The following is a 21,347-nucleotide window of genomic DNA, read 5'->3' on the forward strand; positions in this document are numbered from 1 at the left end:
ACTTCTTGCTGCTGAAGGAACTCAGACTCACAAACGTGTACAACTGTCCCGACACAAACAGTTGTACATCCATTTCCCTTAACAGATCTGCATGTCCCATTGAGTTTTGCCACCATTTTGTATTTTGCTCAAGTTTTCAATATCTGCAGTCTCTTGTGTCTTAGTTTTACTGCTGTGAAATCTCCTCAATGCCAACTTTAAATAAATTCTCTCTTTGATTGGAGTTTTGTAGGGTCCTCTCACTGCTTCCTCCCTGTGATTCCAGCCACTGTATTGCTCTTCGACTGTTTTCTGACCCAGGGGTTGAAGAAGGATCCTGACACGAACCCGTCAGCCCATTTCCTTCTGCAGATGCTGCCTGACCTGTTGACTTCCTCCAACACTTTGTTTTTTTAATTCAGGATTCCAGCATCTGCAGTCTCTGGTATCTCCACAATTTTCTAAATTGGAACTGGAAACTTCAAAAGGACTTTGAAGTGATGCGATAAAAGGTGATACTATAACTTTTTTTTTTAACCTCGTACTGTGAAGACAAAGTACACATGAGCAAATGAAATTGGAAGGATGATTGGGTCAGTGGTACATGAAGGATAAAGAGGTTTGGAAAGGCCATGGAGATGCATGGCTGAAGGAGTTTCAGGTGAACAAACCTCAGTTGTTTCTATAAGGCGGCCTTACGCTTGACACAAGGGAATGGAGTGAAGAGGGAAAGATAGATCAGCCAAGATTGAATGGCGGAGTAGACTTGATGGGTCGAATGGCCTAATTTTGCTCATTTCACTTATGAAGGCAATGATACTCAGATGCCCCAAATTACAATGTCATTGAACATGTGTAAATAGGGAGGGAAAAAAGGATAGAAGAATGTACTCAACCGATAAACTCCAGTGGTTCTTCGCTTTCCGCCCTCCTCGGGTTTAAATAAAGTTTGTTGAATAAAACCGCAGGATTTTGAACGTGAGGCGGATTCCCGCTCTGGGTGCGTGGGCGCCGCTCGCGAGAGTTGGCGGCCGGACAGGGAATTGGAGCCAAGAGCAGTGCGCAGCCCTGGCTGGGAAATGGCGCTGATGTTAAAGTAAAAGGAGCGGGAGAGTGAGCGAGGAGCAAAGGCACAAAAGGAAAGCAAAGCAAAGCAAAGCAAAGCAACGCAACGTAAAGCAAAGCAAAGCACCCTCCGCGAGCGTCAGTCCAAACAACAGCCGCGCTGCTGAAAGGGGCCGGTGCCCTGGATTAATGACACGACCAGCGGCTTCACCCAGCCGGCAGTGCTGCTGCTGCTGCTGCTGCTGTTGCACCCGATCGCAAGCAGGTAGAAATCTCCGGCCGGCCGGCATCTGACCTGCTCAGATCCTGACGTTGGAGAGGATTCTCTTGCGGGAATAGAGAAAGAGGGGGAGGCCGACATCGCTGCTGCCCTCGCCGCCGCGGGTTACTCTTAGAAGGCGAAGTTGGGCGGCATGCGTGGGGTGGGGGCTGGTGACTCAGTGCGTGTAGGCCTCGGCGCGCGCGGTCTCTATTACTCGCAGAAATGTCCAGCCCTTGAATACCCGCTACAGCAACGTGGTTTTCTTCTCAGGATGAATTGTTGGTCGGATGAGGAAAGGAACAAGGGATGTCTTTAGTGGTGTTGCTTTTCTGGTATGCCCTGGCCAAATTCACGGTGCGGTAAATATGTTGTCGGATAATCCAGTTGCTCGTGCATGCATTAAGTCTCCGAAATCTTAAATGATGGTAAAGTCCATAGGGAGTTAAACCAACGCAGCCTCCTCCGTCATATTTGGAAATGCAATGCTGTGATTTGTGGATTGTTGGAGGGAATCTGTAGATTGCACTTGTGAACAAGAAACCAGATTTTCTTTAAATCAGCAGTTCCTGGATCCAGTGTGTCGATTGTCCGTGTAGGGACCAGGACGTCTAAATTGAGCTAATAGTATGTCGTGAGGAGAAGGGAGTCACTCTCACTTTGTAGTTTAATATAAATCAACTTGTGGTTAAAAAATATGTGCATGCCAATTACGAGTTAGATAGGGCTCTAGGGGCTAGTGGAATCAAGGGATATGGGGAGAAGGCAGGCACGGGTTATTGATTGGGGATGATCAGTCATGATCACAATGAATGGCGGTGCTGGCTCGAAGGGCCGAATCGCCTCCTCCTGCACCTATTGTCTATGTTCTATGCTGGACACCTGAAATACAACAAATGTTAGTAATATTCACGCAGTCAGGCATCTCGTGGCGATAGAAACAGTAAACATTTCAGGTCAATGATTGATATATCTGTCTCTTTCCCCACAGATACTACCTGACCTCATGAATATTTCCAAGATTTTATTCCTCCTGGAGGAATAAGTTTCAAAATTACTTTTATAGTACACAGAAAATAAGTATTTTAGTTTAATTCCACTAGTTCTCTAGCATGTTGATATTCTTCATCAAGTATGTTCTTTTTTGGTATTCGGACATGTCGTCCATATGAGGCAGGTTCTGGTTTGTATACTTAATACAAGCGGTTTACATTCTGTAATGTGTAAATGAGCATGTTGCAGTCCTGTAAATTGATATTGACATTGTTGATGATTTTGAGGCTTATTGAGCATGAGCCATAAAATCCTATATATTGAATTGGTGAGAGAATGAGTCATAAATAAATAAAAAGAAAATTGCAAGTATTGAAAATAGAATCAAAAGTATGTTGGAATGTTAATCTTGAGATAGCAATGGAATGGATGAGCATTTCTGATGAACTGAAGCAAGGCTGTGTTAGGCGATAACAAAAAATATTGATGTGTAGCCTGAAACTCCTTTTAGGGTAAAGTATGATCATCTTTGTTCAATTTAAAGCAGCTGGTAGAGAGAATGATATTTAGTCATTTGGGAGAGGTTTGGTTGGAGGAAGTTGCTTATATTGGACGGTTAAGAGACACTGGAGGTAAGGGGACAAGGAATGGTTTGCTCAAGCTGACTGTTGTCGCTTGTATAAAGAATCAAGCAATGTTTTTGGTTGACATTGTCAATGAGCCCCATACAGATGGAAATTAAGAGCGTTTGCATAACATTGGCAAAGAATACAGAAGGTAGTGAGATTGTGAAAAGCAGCATATAAAATGGCGATTCTCGTTCAATGACTTACAACAGACATTTTCATAGCTGGCATTGGTTGGATTGAAAACATAATACTGGTCATTCAGAGCTGGAAGATCATACGAGGCAAAGATCATTTTTCTTTTCACAATTTTTTCCGGGCACTGTTTTCTGATAACGGTGACTTGGCTCAACAGTAATGCGGTAAAACTGGACTATTACGGTGGAACATAGGTTGTAACTTGTGGGGCCATTACTCTTGGGTAGAGTGGTTACTTTGTATCAGCTGTTATTCTTTGACTTAGCTGAATAGTTCCTTTAAGTAGGTTTATGTAAGTTTCTAAATCTTAAAAACAAAATACTTGCTTGTCTCAAACTTCTACAGATGTGCTATAGTTCTCTGATGGGGATTCATCTTGGCTTGGTATGGCAACTGCTCTGCTCTTGACTGCCTGAGTCTGCAGAGAATGGTGAACACAGCCTAATCCTTCACAGGTTCATCACTTCCTTCCATCCAGTCCATTTTCATATTGTGTTGCAACAGGAAGATTGGAAATATTGTTAAAGATGCCTGTGAACTTGGCCATTCCCTTTTCTCTCTTCTATCTTCTGGAAGTAGTCTTGCTCCTACTTGGTAGCTAGATGCACTTGAGGTTTTTATATATGTGGATAATTTATTTTCTGCTTGTGAGATTGTACTACTGTATATTCTATTCTTGATTTAAGTGGTGTCGGATTGAATTTCTTTGACAACATAGATGAATTTGGATAAAGCCTTGCAATGAGCAAAGCTTATTTTCTGAGTATTTTCATCACTAAATTTGTCAACATTTTCAGATTGATACATGGTTATTTTTTGAATAAAATGAATGATGTTGAAAACAAATGTAAATTAACTATGATAGCGTTTATTTAGATCAGTTGCCATGGGCTAGAGGCAATTTGTCAGCTGCTTTCTCTTGTTCTAGTTCTTAACATTGAATGAATTTACCATTTATGACTTGCCTAGTCATTGTGCTGACTGAATTGTGATTTGATAGTTCGTCATCATTTTCTTGCTCATTGTTAGTAGGTACTACTTCCAAGAGTTATTTCTGTTTGAACTTTATGCAAATCTTCCCTTCTACCACATGGATATCGCTTATTGTGTTACAGATTGATTCCATGAGTTTGCAAGTGCAGCCCAATCGCTATTGCAGTTGAATAATGTAAGAAAATAACTGCAGATGGTGGTACAAATCGAAGGTATTTATTTCACAAAATGCTGGAGTAACAGCAGGCCAGGCAGCATCTCAGGAGAGAAGGAATGGGTGACGTTTTGGGTCGAGACCCTTCTTCAGACTGAATTCATATTGCAGTTGAAAGTAATCTTTCAACATTTAATTTGACTCTTAACAAAATAGTATCGGATTAAGTTAACATCAGTTTATTTTTTGTTCACCAAATTATAATTGTTTCCTGGTTTAACATACCTGCTGACCATTGTTAGTTATGACTTAGTCTTTCATAGTTATTCTGTAGCTAAATTTATCTATGATCAAAATTAAGTATCTGAGAGTGAGCCGCAATTGGTACTTGCTTCTAAAAGAAAGGGAGGAAACTACATTGTGCAGTAAACCTCTGGATACCTTGCTGTTGTTTCTTTATGATAAAGATGACATTTAGATAGGTGCAATAACAATAAATAGAAAGGACCAGATATGTATATTTTTACTGTGCATTGCATGAACCGTGGCTAGGCAGCTGTGTAGAAAATATAGTGCAATAGATGATAAACTAGCATTCCAATGAGCCTGAGCAGTTTTAAACATTAAAATGAATGGGATAAAGGTTATGTACACAGTTGAAATTATTTTTTTACAGTATACCTTAGCTGTTTTAGAAACATAGAAACATAGAAAATAGGTGCAGGAGTAGGCCATTCGGCCCTTCGAGCCTGCACCGCCATTCAATATGATCATGGCTGATCATCCAGCTCAGTAACCTGTACCTGCCTTCTCTCCATACCCCCTGATCCCTTTAGCCATAAGGGCCACATCTAACTCCCTCTTAAATATAGCCAATGAACTGGCCTCAACTACCTTCTGTGGCAGAGAATTCCACAGACTCGCCACTCTCTGTGTGAAGAAATGTCTTCTCATCTCGGTCCTAAAAGACTTCCCCCTTATCCTTAAGCTGTGACCCCTGGTTCTGGACTTCCCCAACATCGGGAACAATCTTCCCGCATCTAGCCTCTCCAACCCCTTAAGAATTTTATATGTTTCAATAAGATCCCCCCTCAGTCTTCTAAATTCCAGCGAGTATAAGCCTAGTCATATCCAGTCTTTCTTCATATGAAAGTCCTGCCATCCCAGGGGTCAATCTGGTGAACCTTCTCTGTACTCCCTCTAAGGCTAGAATGTCTTTCCTCAGATTGGGAGACCAAAACTGTACACAATACTCCAGGTGCGGTCTCACCAAGGCCCTGTACAACTGCAGCAGAACCTCCCTGCTCCTATACTCAAATCCTCTTGCTATGAATGCTAACATACCATTCGTTTTATTCACTTCCTGCTGCACCTGCACGCTTGCTTTCAATGACTGGTGCACCATGACACCCAGGTCACGTTGCATCTCCCCTTTTCCTAATTGGCCACCATTGAGGTAATACTCTGCTTTCCTGTTCTTTCCGCCAAAGTGGATAACCTCACATTTATCCACATTATATTGCATCTGCCATGCATTTGCCCACTCTCCTAATCTATCCAAGTCACTCTGCAGCCTCCTAGCATCCTCCTCGCAGCTAACACTGCCACCCAGCTTCGTGTCATCCGCAAACTTAGAGATGTTGCATTCAATTCCCTCGTCCAAATCATTAATATATATTGTAAATAACTGGGGTCCCAGCACTGAGCCTTGCGGTACCCCACTAGTCACTGCCTGCCATTCCGAAAAGGACCCGTTTATTCCTACTCTTTGCTTCCTGTCCGCCAACCAATTCTCTATCCACCTCAACACTGAACCCCCAATACCGTGTGCTTTAAGTTTGTACCCCAATCTCCTATGTGGGACCTTGTCGAAGGCCTTCTGAAAGTCCAGATATAAAGCTTGTCTGAATTATTTGAAATAGCAGAGATGTTATACATTTTTATTACATTTTATATAACAGTTTACTAACCACAAGTTCAGGTGGGAAACTAGAAAATTATAATGTGTCAAAAAGTACTGAAATACAAAAGGTACACTAAAGATAGAAGTGGTATCTAACTTTGTTTTTATAGCACAATCATGAAATATTGCTGGTTTTGCACCGTGTTGATATCTACGTTCTTTGACAGAACCTATATCTTCACTTTGATGATAAAGCCATAGTCTTTCAGCACGGAAACAAGCTCTTCAGTGCAACTCATCCAAGCTGATCAAGATGCCCCATCTAAGCTAGACCTATTTGCCCATGTTTGTCCCCATATCCATCTAAACTTTTCCTATCCAGGTGCTTGTGCAAAGTGCTTTTAAAAATTGTTATTGTATCTACCTTTCTGTGGCAGCTTGTTCCATGTATCTGCTATCCTTTGTGTTTTAAAAGGTTGTTGCTCGAACTCCTGTTAAATCTTTCCCCTCTCATCTCAAACCTATGCCCTCCACTTCTTGTTTCCCATATTCCGGGAAAAAGGCTATATACATTCACCCTATTTATGCCTCATGATTTTATATACCTTGATAAACTTACCCTTTTGCCTCCTGCACTCCATGGAATTATGTGCCAGCCTGCCCACCCACTCCCTGTAGCTTGGGCCCTGGCAACATCCTCGTAAACCTTCTGCATTCTTTCCAGCTTAATGGGAATTTTCCTCACTAGGGGAACAAAACTGAACACAATATTACAAGTGTGACCTCACCAACGCCTTGTATAAATGTAACATAACTTCCCAACTTCTATACACTATTCCATGACTGATAAAAGCCATCAGACTGATGAAAAGCCTTCTTTACCACCCTATCTACCTGTGACACCACCTTCAGGGAACTATGTGCTTGTACTCCTAGAACCCTCTGCTCAAAAACACACCCCATGGCCCTACTGTTCATCGTGAAGGTCCTGTCTTGGTGTGTCTTCCCCATAATGCAACACCTCACACTATCTGAAATAAACTCAATTTGCCATTCATTTGCCCAGCCAATCATGATCCTGCTTCAGTACTTGATAACCATCTTCAGTGTCTTTGATACCATCTAATTTAATGTCCACTGTAAACTTCCTAATCATGCCTTGTACATTCTCATCTAAGACTTTGATGTAGATGATAAAGAGCAATGGCAGCACTTATCCTGGGGCACACCACATTGAGTTTAAAAAAAAACCAGTGCTAGAGTAACTCAGCAGGTCAGGCGGCATCTCTGGAGAACATGGATAAATGATGTTTCAGTGGTTGGTCTCTTCCCCAGTGATTGTAGTGGAGGGGGAGGGGGGGGGGGAGCTAGAAGAGAGGTGGGTGTGGGATAAAGCTAGGCTAGTGGTAGGTAGATTCTAGTGAAGGCTTTTTTATTGGCAGGTGAATGGACAAAGGCCACAGGTGGGAAGAAGCCGAAAAATTGAAATGAACAGAGAAGAGGTGCAAAGTGTGAAGTTAGAGCAAAGGATAGAGGTGGAAGGGGACGGGTGTTCATCCAGGTGGGGAACAGGAAAGAAAGGGGGCAACAAAATGCGAACAGGAGGAACAGTGCCCCTGATTCTTTTCAGGGAGCTTACAAACCAACAGTATGAACATCGCGTTCTCCAATTTTAGGTAAACTACCAAAAACATCCCTTCCTCCCTTTTTTCCCTCCTCTTTTCTCTATGCCTCACCTGGATGTGCACTCATTTCTCCCTCTTTCCTGCACCCCCACCCTGTCTCCTACCTATATGTGTAGGAAAGAACGGCAGATGCTGGTTTAAACTAAAGATAGACACAAAAAGCTGGAGTAACTCAGCGGGTCAGACAGCATCTCTGGAGAAAAGGAATAGGTGACATTTTGGGTTGAGACCCTTCTTCAGCTTTTTACTGTACCTCGGTACATGTGACAATACAGGTGCTCCCCGACTTATGATGCTTCAACTTGTGATATTTCGACTTTGTGATGGTGCAAACGGCAGCGACCCATAGCGAGCCGCAGCGACCCATAGCGAGCCGCAGCTCGCTTCCGACCACGTGATCAGGTGTATTAACTGCATTTTGACGTACGATATTTTCGGTTTACAGTGGGTTTCTCGGAACGTAACCCCATCGTAAGTTGAGGAGCAGCTGTAAACTAAACTAAAATAAACTAAACCAGCTTTTTGTGTCTGTCATCCTTCCACCTAAGATAGGCACAAAACGCTGGAGTAACTCAGTGGGACAGGCAGTATCTTTGGAGAGAAGGAACGGGGACCTTTTGGGTCAAGACCCTTTTTCAGTCTGAAGAAGGGTAGAGAATTAGGAGAAGGAATTTGATAACATGTGGTAACAAGTTTTTAAATTTATGCCGTCTAGTTATTCAAATCTGAGGGGAGGTATATATTCCCTTTCCTCTTGTCTCGTCCTTATATTTTAAGCACTTTAATCAAGTCTTGTTTTGGTCATTTTTGTTCTAAAGGAAAGTACCCCACATTGTAACTAATTTAATCTTGACAACATCCATGTAACTTTGTGCACCCCCTCTAATATTGTGACATCCTCCTTGTAATGTGAGTGGATGTGGGAACTGCATCTGTGACTGGGTACTAAGTTCCAGTAGAACTTCCCTGTTTCTTTTATTAACTTAGGCAGAGCTTGTTTCCTTGTTACCTTTTTTGTCTTAGGTACTTTTTTTTCCTCACCTTTGCAGGCATATTCTGTTGCCTTGGGAGGTCCATGGATGTGGATTCCTTCTGATCTTTAGGTATCCTGCCATTGTTCTTTTATTTGCCTTGTTTGCCCTCCTTAGACATATTCGCTCACACTCTCAAATGCATTGCTGGATAAATTCCATTTGATATGTTTGTGCCTAACCACTACTTTGACGTATTTATACAGGCTAGTGCTTTCTAGCTCATTATTGGCCGACAACAAATGTTTATATCATGGGCAAACCATTTAAATGCCACCTGTATGTGTCATTAATATATTATACCACAAATGCCAGATAACTTGGTTCTGAGCCCTTTCTAAACATAATTTCTCAGCTTCCTTCATGAGCCCATATAATTTCTAAGGGCTTCATGATCTCCAAACATTATTCTGTAGTGTGGGCTGCATATTGGTGCAGGGTTCTTCATAAGACTGCATCAATTTCCTGCACGCTAATTAACCACTGTAAATTGCTCCATTGTGTAGCTGAGTTTCGTGATAGTGGTAGATTCTGGGGGAGTTGATGTGAATGTGGCAAAAAAAATGGGAGTGGTGTATATGATGTTCCAACTCACATGTATCCACATATCACTCGCTAGGCTTTGTCCTGCCTTTCCTCTCTTCCAGCTTTTTTGACAGCACTGATGGATAGGGCAGTGAAAAAGGCATTTTGAATGTTTATCTTTATACAGACCTCCCAACCCTTCCGAATTTGGCGGAAAGTTTCCACTTTCTTGTTTTATTTCCGCAATTCCGATTTCACCTCACATTTTTCCGCAAAACACATGCCTTGACCCTCCCTCTGCCCCTCAAATCAAATGTTGGGAAGTCAGTTTATAGGCCAAAACATGAGCACAGGAGGTCAATGATGCATTTGAATTAAACATTGGTTAGACTGCGCTTGTGAACAATATACATTGCTGGAAAGGATGTGGTAGCGATAGAAAGAGCACAAAAGAGATTAACAAGGATGTCGCCTGGAATGAAGGGTTGTAGTAAATGGGAGCAATTGGATATTCATGGTTTATTCTTACTGGAATTTAGGAGGCTGGGGGTGACCATATAGAGGTTTATGAAATGATGAGGGATATGGATAGTCAGAATCTTCTTCCCCTCATTATACTTAACTCCAGCGATGACAGGCCCAGAGCATCATATGTTCTTCATATGTTAACCCAATCATCCCTGAGATCATTCTCGTAAACCTCTTTTGGACCCCCTCCAATTCCAGCACATCCTTCCTCAGATATGGGATCCAAAACTGCTCACAATATTCCAAATGTGGTCTGATCAACCGCTTATAAAGCCTCAGCGTTACATCCTTGCTTTTATATTTTAGTCCTCTCGAAATGAATGGTAACATTACATTTGCCTTCCTTACTATTGATTCAACCTGCAAATTAAACTTTTGGGAATCCCACACCAGTACTCCCAAGTCCCATTGCACCTCCGATTTCTGAATTCTCCTTCTTTATAGAAAATAGTCCATGCTTTTATTCCGTCTACCAAAATGCACAAACATACACTTTGTTACTCTGAATTCCATTTGCTCCACTTCTTTGCCCAGTCTCCCAAACTGCTCAAGTCCTTCTGCAGACTTCCTCCTTCCTCAACACTACCTCTCCACCTATCTTCATTTCATCCGTAAACTCGGCCACAAAGCAATTTGTTCCATCATCCAGATCATTACCATGTAACATGAAAAGTAGCTGGCCCAACATCGACCCCAGTGGAACACCACGAGTCATTGGCTGCCAACCAGAAAAGACTTGCTTTATTCCCACTCTTTTCTATCTGCCAGTCAGCCAATTTTCTATCCTTGCAAGTATCTTGTCTCTAATACTACGGGCTCCTATCTTGTTTCGCAGCCTCACATGCGACACCTTCTCAAAGACCTTCTGAAAATCAAAGTAAACAACATCCACTGACTCCTTTGTCAATCCTGTTTGTTACTTCCTCAAAGAATTCCAACAGATTTGTCAGGCAAGATCTCCCCTTAACAAAACAAAACTGACTCTGACCTATTTTATAATGTGCTTCCAAATACCCTGAAACTTCATCCTTGAGGATGGACTCTAAAATCTTACCAACCACTGAAATCAGGCTAACCGGCCTATAATTTCCATTCTTTTGCCTCACTTCCTTCTTGAACAGTGAAGTTACATTTGAGATATTTTGGTCCCCTGGAATCATTCCTGACCTAGTGGTCCTTGAAAGATCACAACCAATACCTCTACACTCTCAAAAGCTTGCAAGTTGGTTACCTAAAATTGGAAAGAATTCAATGTTTATACTGTTGGGTTGTAAACGACCCGAGTGGAATATAAAGTCACAGCCCTGGCTTTATCCTGCCTTCACCTCTCTTGCATCTTTCTCCTCTACTGCAATCAGTCTGAAGAAAGGTCCTGATCCAAAACATTGCCTATTCGCCTGATCCAAAACATCACCTCCAGAGATGCTGCTCGGCCTGCCGAGTTACGCCAGCACTTCATGTCTCTTCTTCCTCTAACGCGAGGTTTCTTTGGAACACAACTATTGTGTTGTAACAGAATTACCTATACATACTGTAGTACACTGGACACTGAGAAATGTTGTTGAACAGAGATAACTTGGGCTACAAATACTTAGTTCCTGAAAATGGGAGCACTGGTAGTCAGGGTGTGAAGAAGGTGCATGGTATAATAATAATAATAATGCATTACATTTATATAGCGCTTTTCATATACTCAAAGACGCTTTACAGGGATTTAGAGAACATAGGGAAGTGAATAAATAGATAAATAAGTAAACGAACAGAGAAAGGAGACAGAAGGTGAGGTGACCTTCAGTGGTTGAAGGCAGTACTGAACAGGTGAGACTTCAGTGATGTTTTGAATGTGGTGAGTGTGGAGGAGTCTCTGACGGTTTGGGGTAGTGAGTTCCATAGGGTGGGAGCAGCGATGGAGAAAGCCTTGTATACTTGCCTTCATCAGCCCAGGCATTGAGGACAAGAGTAGGGATAGTAAGTTATGGTTGTACACTAGATTGGTTAGGCCACACTTGCAGTATTGTCCGCAGTTCTGGTCATTGCGTGTTCGGAAGGATTCACAAAAAGCTGGAATAACTCAGCGGGTTAGGCAGCATCTCTGGAGAGAAGGAATGGGTGACGTTTCGGGTCGAGACCCTTCTTCAGACTGATGTCAGGGGGGGCGGAACAAAGAAAGGATATAAATGGAGACAGGAAGACAGTGGGATAACGGGAGGGGTAGGGAGCTATCTAAAGTTAGAGAAATCAATGTTCTAGCATAGAGCAGTATGGAGGTAATGAAGTCAGGAACAGTTTATACATATAGAGAGGATCTGGATAGTTACTTGAATGAGCAGGAGAAGGATATGCAATTAATGTTGGCAAATAGGATTAGTCTCGTTAGGCACGGTGGCTGGCATTGTCGCGATTTCCTGATAATGGATAATCTATGATTTGGTAATCAGCACGTTGTCAACTCGAGTAACCCCTTTCCTGTGCTGGTAAAGCCAGGAAGGCATAAATTCTGAAATGTTAATGCAAAGGCAAATGTTAAATAACAAATATTCATTTATGATTTTCCTACAATTATGGAATAGCCAGGGAATTCATTTCTAAAATACTCTTTCTGTAATGCAGTATATACAATTATTGAATTATTGGCATTCAGCAGCATTGTAATAAGTAAATATTTATCTTGATCACAATTACAAATGCTACTTTCTAATCAGATTATAATTGTTGGAATGGTTGCTCAGTTGCTTCTGATTTACTCCATATAATTTGGTTTATTTCATTTCAGAGTGAAGTATGTGTGAACTAACAGCACAAGTCACAAGTAGTTTACTACAGTTTCCAGAAGTCACCATTGAAGCTCTTGGTGATGATGAGACAGCACAAGATGTAGGACTATATGGGAAAATTGCCACTGGTAAGCTTTAAATTGTTTATTCCAAACAATTGTTTTTGTTTGTTTTCGCAGCCTCTAAATAAAATTAATGTTTTGGAATATGTTTTGGAACAGTAAAAAAATTAAACTGAGAATTTTGCATATACCATGTTTTTGCTTTTTTCTTTTCCCCAATAAAATAATGAATAAAAAATACGGAATATTATTATGCTTTGACTGTAGTGTGGTATATTATGGTGTTTCTACTTGTTTGTGATTTTGGATAACTTTTTGTTTGAAGTTATTGATTCTGTTGTGTTTGTGCTTGATTTGATTCAATAATGACATCTGTTATAATATATAACTTTTGTCAAAGCTTTCCAGAAATAAAATAATTTGTTTTGCATAACTTAATACGTGTTGCCTGTCAGCCTAAAGTAGATATAAACATTGGAACTTGTAAAAATGTTTTGCTGGAAAGATCCTCCAGATTGGAATGCACTATCAGTTGTACCTTGCTGTAGCAGTTTGACATTGAATATCAGTTCAGACCAAAACCGAAAAGAATGAATCTTTTAAATATGATTTGAGTTTGTCAAGAACTGAAAATTAGATGGAAATTATTCGGTAGTCTTGCACACAGTGTATTCTTAAGAGAGAAGCACAAGCCCACTAACGCTAGCCCTCGCAGTTAAACATTTTCTCTGACCCGCTCTACACTGAGCCTTGAGACAATGAGATCACTAACTTTTTTCATTCCTTCGTGCGTGACAGTAGAGGATTGAATTCTCAACCAGATGATAGATAGAGCAGTATGGAGGGCAGGGCTTTGCTTCAGATTTCCAGCAGACCACCATTGCCTGTATTGCGCCTCTCTACATATAGTATGATAATTACCCCTTTTGCTATTTATTCTATGGGTGCTCTTGCAGGTGATAAGCAAGGTACTATGGGGCCATTTCATACCTGGATATAAATATGAGTAAAGCACATTGTTTTTAATTAGAGACATAAGGGCTGCTTAAAATTTTCATGTTGTGTCCACTTGGACAATAATAGTAATACATTGTATCCATATGAATGTGAATTGTTTCCACATAGAACATTTAGTGTGCCTTCAACATTTCAAAATTTCTCTGGGGAGAATTACATGCAATTAAGTCAATATAGAGACAAAGTTACCCACACACATTGCCTCCATCACTTAAGATTAAGTTGTAATATACACAATTACTATAGGCCCTCTAATAGTCAATAGGAATTTGAAAAGCAAATATGCTGGGACTAGTGCCAAGGACTTAGACGGAGTGGAATTTGTCAAATGTGTTCAGGAAAGTTTCCTGTAATATTTAGAGGGCCTTACAAGGGCAAGGGAAAATTTGATCTACTCTTAGGAAATTGGGAAGGGCAGGTGACTGAAGTGTTGGTGGGTGAGGCTTTTGGGATCAGCTAATAGCATTAAAATAGTGATGGATATGGCCACAAGCTAGAGCTCTGAATTGGGGTCAGGCCAACTTTGATGGCATTAGACAGGAACTTGCTAAAGTTGATTGGAGTAGAATGTTTGAAGGCAACGGGAGGTCTGGAAAGTGGGATGTTTTAAAAAGAGTGAAGGTAAGAATTCTAGACTTGCATATTCCTGTTAGAGTGAAGGGCAAGGCAGCTGGCTGTAAGGAATCCTGGATGACGAGGGAAAGTGAGGCTCTGGCCAGGGGAAAAAAAGAGGTATAGGCAGTTGGGATCAAATGTATCCCTGGGGGTTTAGGGGACTAAAGATCATACTTAAGAAGGAAATCAGAACGGGCAGGAGATGGGTCTGGCAGATAATATTAAGGTGAATCCAAAGATATTTTCTGTACGTTAAAGGAAAAAAGTTAGAGAGAATAGCGCCCTCGGAATCCAAAGTAATCATCTATGCGTGCAACTGCAAGAGATGAGTAAGGTCCGGCATTTCTCCTGTTTTTACTGTGGAGAAAACGTGAAGGCTAGGAACTTGGTACAGTTAATGGAATGTCTTGAGGACGGTCCGTATTACAGTCAAGTAGGTACAGGATATGTAAATCATTTAAGACACTGGTGAGGTGCCTGATGACTGGAAGGCTAATTTGTGCCTCGGTACAAGAAAGGTTGCAAGGAATAGCCTAGAATCGTAGAAATATAGAAACATAGAAAATAGGTGCAGGAGTAGGCCATTCGGCCCTTCGAGCCTGCACCGCCATTCAATATAATCATGGCTGATCATTCAGCTCAGTAACCTGTACCTGCCTTCTCTCCATACCCCCTGATCCCTTTAGCCACAAGGGCCACATCTAACTCCCTCTTAAATATAGCCAATGAACTGGCCTCAACTACCTTCTGTGGCAGAGAATTCCACAGACTCACCACTCTCTGTGTGAAGAAATGTTTTCTCATCTCGGTCCTAAAAGACTTCCCCCTTATCCTTTTGCTGTGACCCCTGGTTCTGGACTTCCCCAACATCGGGAACAATCTTCCCGCATCTAGCCTCTCCAACCCCTTAAGAATTTTATATGTTTCAATAAGATCCCCCCTCAGTCTTCTAAATTCCAGCGAGTATAAGCCTAGTCTATCCAGTCTTTCTTCATATGAAAGTCCTGCCATCCCAGGGATCAATCTGGTGAACCTTCTCTGTACTCCCTCTAAGGCTAGAATGTCTTTCCTCAGATTAGGAGACCAAAACTGCACAATACTCCAGGTGGGGTCTCACCAAGGCCCTGTACAACTGCAGCAGAACCTCCCTGCTCCTATACTCAAATCCTCTTGCTATGAATGCTAACATACCATTCGCTTTCTTCACTGCCTGCTGCACCTGCACGCTTGCTTTCAATGACTGGTGCACCATGTCACCCAGGTCACGTTGCATCTCCCCTTTTCCTAATTGGCCACCATTCGGGTAATACTCTGCTTTCCTGTTCTTGCCGCCAAAGTGGATAACCTCACATTTATCCACATTATATTGCATCTGCCATGCATTTGCCCACTCTCCTAATCTATCCAAGTCACTCTGCAGCCTCCTAGCATCTTCCTCGCAGCTAACACTGCCACCCAGCTTCGTGTCATCCACAAACTTAGAGATGTTGCATTCAATTCCCTCGTCCAAATCATTAATATATATTGTAAATAACTGGGGTCCCAGCACTGAGCCTTGCGGTACCCCACTAGTCACTGCCTGCCATTCCGAAAAGGGATAGACCAGTGAGCTTAGCTTGTGGTAGGCAAATATCTTGAGAAGGTGCTGAACGGTAAGATGTATATGCATTTGGATAGACAGGGACTGATTAGGGTTCATGTTGTATTTTGGGTAGTCAAACCTGGGCAGGACCGTCACAGTGAATGGTAGGACCCTGAGGAGTGTTGTAGAGCAGAGGGATCAAGGAGTACAGGTACATGTTGTTCCCTGAAGGTGGAGTATCAGGTAGATATGATAGTCAAGAAGCCTTTGGTACATCAGGGCATTGAGTAGAGAAGTTCGGATGTTATGTTACAGTTGTACAAGATGTTGGTGAGGCAGCACATAAAGCACTGTATTCTGTTGTGGTCACCCTGCTATAAGAATAATGTCATTAAGCTGGAAAGAGTGCAGAGAAGTTTCACGAGAATGTTGTCAGTGCTCTCGGATTTGCATGATAGGGAGAGGTTGGACAGGCTAGAACCTTATTGGCATGCAGGATGCTGAGGGTGATTTTACGGAAATGTATAAAATCATGAGGGGAATAGGTAGGGTGAATGCATAGGGTCTTTTACCCAGAGTAAGTTACTCAAAACAAGAGAATATATGTTTACAATGAGGGCACGATTTAATACGTACCTGAGGGGCATTTTTTTAAATCAGAGGGTGGTGGGTATGTGGAATGAGCTGTTAAAGGAGACAGTTGAGACAGATACTATAACAGCATTTTGGTAGTTTGGTAGAGCCAGCATCTCGGTAGTAAGGAAGGCAAATTCAATGCTAGCATTTATATCAAGAGGACTGGAATACAAAAACAGAGATGTAATGCTGAGGCTATAAGGTGTTGGTCAGGCTACATTTGGAGTACTGTGAGCAAATTTGGGCCCCATATCTGACGAAGGATGTGCTGGCTCTGGAGAGGGTCCAGTGGGGGTTTACAGGAATGATTCGAGGAATGAGTGGGTTAGCATATAATGAGGGTTTGACAGCACTGGGCCTCTACTCGCTGGAGTTTAAAAGGTTGAGGGGGGATCTCATTGAAACTTACAGAATAATGAAAGGCAGCGTGGATGTGGAAAGGATGTTTCCACTGGTGGGAGAATCTAGGACCAGAGGTCATAGGTTCAGAATTAAAGGGCGCTCTTTTAGAAAGGAGATGAGGAGAAACTTCTTTAGTTGGAGGGTAGTTAATCTGTGGAACTCATTGCCTCAGAGGGCTGTGGCGGCCAAGTCAGTAGATATTTTTAAGACAGAGATAGACAAGTTCTTGATTAGAACGGGTCTCAAGGATTACGGGGAGAAGGCAGGAAAATGGGATTAGGAGGCAGAAATCAGCCATGATTGAATGGCGGAGTAGACTCGATGGGCCAAATGGCTTAATTCTACTCCTACAACTTGTGAGCATTTAAAAGACACTTGAACGGGGATATGGATAGCAAAGGTTTGGAGGGATATTGACCAAACGCAGGCAAATGGGACTAGCTTAGATGGGACAACTTTACTCAGCGTGCACGAGTTGCACTGAAGGACTGTTTCTGTGCTCTAACTCTAATTATGTATATTTGTGTACAGTAAAATTTAAATAATAAGTTTTGCCTGTAGGTCTGATGTTTAATAACATCTGTTTATTGGAAGTTGAGTACTGATGTGAGCCATTGCACAGCTTTGGATTGTGGTTATTGTATCTGCATCTTAAAGGCCTATTATTTAAGAGTTATTTAAACCCTATTGCTTGTCCACTTTCAGTTTATGTGCATTGAATTAGCAACGCTATGGTTCTGGTGTTAAAGTTCATTTCTTCAAACAGACAACAACATAAAAAGTTAAAGGTAAACCCAGCAAAGCTTTAATCATCATCAGACGGGAGTGGGGGGACTAGTGCAAAGGGTGTGCAACCAAACTCAGCACTCCCCGTCCTTCCACTCAAAGATACAGCATTTTTGCAGCATTTTTATACAGAATTTGCTGCAAGAATGTTTAACACAACATTTCCTTCAAATCAATCACAAATTGTATCGAACACAATATACTTGTCACCCTACAATCATAAAATATTCCACACAATAAGTCATTAGTCGAAGGTAAGGATCCTTATCATACCACAGAAGGTCTTGTTTACACACTCCCACAAGTAGTCAACAGTTAACCACATCCTAATTTCAGCGAGAGCATCGTCTTTCCCAGACATTCTTCCCAGGCATAACAGGATATACTATCAGAGCCTGGCATACAAGCTTTAGGAATCATATAGTTGCATCCTGCCTGGTGCAATTTTGCAAACATCAGCTATTCAGGACCCAAAGTTCAGGCTGATCCTGTTCATTCTACCATTTTACTGTTTCTGTGGTTTCCAAGGATTGTAAGTTTCAGTTATCAGACAACCTTATGAGCAATTAGCATTCCTCCACTTTCAACCATATAGAAGCTCCAAAAGCATACAAGCAGGTTTGCAGACAATAGTCAAGCATCCCATCATGCAAAGTTAATAACCATTAGCTCTTTCACTGGTGGAATAATGTTGACCTTTTAGGTCAGATTTGGTGTCATCTTGCATGTAAGTGTCCAATGCTCTATAATTTGAATTGATATATTCAAACCTCGCTAGATAGAATAGAATGGCTATATAGTGTTGGGCAAAGGATAATCTTGCACTGGGCTCCTATTCAATCTCGTTTACGGAATATTCTTTGACAGCTGTTGAAAAAGTTGTGCCAGTTGTAGTGTGAGCGATTTTCTTCTGTTTATCAGTTGTGATTAATTCTGTGATGCTGTGGTTTTAATATAACTCAACTCGTGCTCTGAATTAATTGAATGGTAATTTCTCAAGATAAAACTGAATCTATACGTTCCATGAGTTTGTTGTTTTACACGGGTAGCATTGGCTCAACCCTGATCTGCATATTATCTGTGCTGGAAACTGTTGGCATACTATAGAAGAGTGTTAATTTTAGTGCAATTAAAATTAGGTCTATTCCCACCAGCTCTAGCCCTTGCTTCAGAGATGTATGGTGCACTTTAAATGCCTTATTGTCTGCTCAAGATGTTTGTGGGAATTTATTGAAAGCATTACAGCTGTTCAGGATTTACTGAATCTTACGACACTTATGTAAATACAGTGGCACATGTCTTATGAGCAGATGTTAGGAGTGGAATACCCCCTTCATTACTAATGAACCACCTGTTGTCATATCTGTGCACAAAGCATTTTTTATTTGAGAAAATATTCAATATCTGTTTGACTGCTGTTACAAAGCCACCTAGTCAGCATTGTTTTTTTGGATTACAATAAAGGTTATTCTGATTCTGATTTGTGTGCCTCTCGTGTCAATTCCCTTTCGCTTTATGTCTTTGCCTTTCAACCTGCAGCCCAGTTCTTTTGTATGTGATATCTTTCTGGGGTTCCTTTTTTTGGAGTGTTTGGGCTATTCAGTTTAGTTTATTATTGTCATGTGTACTGCGATACAGTGAAAAGCTTTTTTGTTATGTGATAACCAGTCAGTGAAAAGACAATACCTGATTATAATCAAATTATCCACAGTGAACAGATACAGGATAAAGGGGATAACGTTTAGTATAAGATAAAGTCCTGAAACGTTTGATTAAAGTTAGCCTGAGGGTCTCCAGTAAGGTACGTGGTAAGTCAGAACCATGACAGGATGGTTCAGTTGGTAGAGCCCATGAGTTTGTTGTTTTACACGGTATAACAGCTGGAAAGAAAATGTCTCTGAACCTGGAGAAATGTTTTCACACTTCTGTACATCTTGCTTGATGGGATAGTGGTGCACCCCTCCCAACCCGTCCGAATTTGGCGGAATGTTTCCGCTTTCTTATTTCATTTCCGCCATTCCGATTTCGCCTCACATTTTCCTGCAATTGCAATTTGTCAATTCAGTCGCATGGGGTTCCGCGACAAATCCCCCACGCCCCGAAAATGTGGCACCCAGGCTGGGCTAGGCAGTCAATCTTAACCTCATCGGGACTTCCATGGCCAATTTATTAATTCGGCAGCTATAGGTTGCTAAGGGTTCCGCGAGAAATCCCCCGTGCCCTGGAAGTCTCCCCGAAAATGTGGCACCCAGGCTCGGCTAGGCAGCCAATCTCGACCTCATCGGGACTTCCATTGCCGATCGGTGGGTTGAATTTGCAACCTGCGGCCGCGGCTCTGGAACTCCAGCCCAGCTGGAGCCAACACATCTATCCCCATAGCCGACTTCCTTGGCTAGCTGGATAAACCAGTAAAGCTCTGGAACCAAGAGTGCCAGAAAATCAGTGATAGAACTGTAATGAGTAAATATTAAATTTAAGTGCAAGATTATATAACTATATTAATTAATTAAGAAGGGGTTAAAATATAAAATACAGCAGAAAAGCCAATTACCACCTTTTTGGGTTGATTATCAATTAATGTGCGAATTTACTTCAACAAGTACTTCCGTATGCTAATCGAGTTGCATATATCAACTCTTTCTTCATTACTTAGTCATATGACCATTGTTCAATAGAATTGGGATGTGTAAGGAAAAAGCAAAATAGAAAAAAACAAAAAATATCTCTGTTCAATAACCGTTCTATAAATAGCAGAATATACTCATCTATTGCACCCGTTGCTCTAGATGTCAACTTCTTTACATCGGCGAAACCAAACGCAGGCTCGGCGATCGTTTCGCTCAACACCTTCCCTCAGTCCGCCTTAATCAAGCTGATCTCCCGGTGTCTGAGCACTTCAACTCCCCCTCCCACTCCCAGTCTGACCTTTCTGACATGGGCCTCCTCCTGTGCCATAGTGAGGCCCACCGGAAATTGGAGGAACAGCACCTCATATTTCGCTTGGGCAGCCTGCAGCCCAGCGGTATGAACATTGCCTTCTCCAACTTTAGATAGTTCCTCTGTCCCTCTCTTCCCCTCCCCCTTCCCAGTTCTCACTTTATCTGCCTGTCTCCACCTATATCCTTCCTTTGTCCCGCCCCCCCCCCCCCGACATCAGTCTGAAGAAGGGTCTCGACCCGAAACGTCACCCATTCCTTCTCTCCTGAGATGCTGCCTGACCTGCTGAGTTACTCCAGCATTTTGAGAATATACTCATGATAGGCTTGACATTGTACATGTAGTCCAAGAACTACAGACGGTTGGAAATAAGTTTTTCACACATGAAAGTAGAGCAATGCGTATGCGCATTTGGCGTGCATACCTTTTTTGTGCTGAAAAGTTGAATTACACACCATCTTATGAATTTTGATGTAAAATTCTGAATTTTGGACGTCAAAATTATGAGTTTGTAAATTCAAATGTTGGGAGGTCTGGTGGTGAAGAGAGAATGACGGGTGAGACTCATCCGTGATTATACTGGTGGCTTTGCCAAGG

The 21,347-nt window shown here is 41.8% G+C and overlaps 2 protein-coding genes across 3 annotated transcripts in view; one reads left to right on the forward strand and one right to left on the reverse strand.

Moving 5' to 3' along the window:
* Positions 1-21,347, reverse strand: part of adss2 (adenylosuccinate synthase 2) — a 612,379-nt gene that overhangs the window by 241,382 nt on the left and 349,650 nt on the right. The gene's annotated exons all lie outside the window — the stretch shown is intronic.
* The window catches only part of ahctf1 (AT hook containing transcription factor 1), a 103,631-nt gene continuing 83,307 nt past the window's right edge, over positions 1,024-21,347 (forward strand). The window contains exons 1-2 of one of the 2 annotated variants that reach the window (XM_078405365.1): positions 1,024-1,309; positions 12,713-12,841. In XM_078405365.1, the coding sequence (XP_078261491.1) occupies positions 12,721-12,841 (121 nt within the window). In that variant the 5' untranslated portion in view covers positions 1,024-1,309; positions 12,713-12,720. Of the gene's footprint in view, positions 1,310-1,517; positions 1,639-12,712; positions 12,842-21,347 lie in introns of those variants that run through there. The other variant, XM_078405366.1, reaches the window with a different exon arrangement.

The sequence above is a fragment of the Rhinoraja longicauda genome, chromosome 9 (assembly GCF_053455715.1).
Source record: "Rhinoraja longicauda isolate Sanriku21f chromosome 9, sRhiLon1.1, whole genome shotgun sequence".
Taxonomy (NCBI): domain Eukaryota; kingdom Metazoa; phylum Chordata; class Chondrichthyes; order Rajiformes; family Arhynchobatidae; genus Rhinoraja; species Rhinoraja longicauda.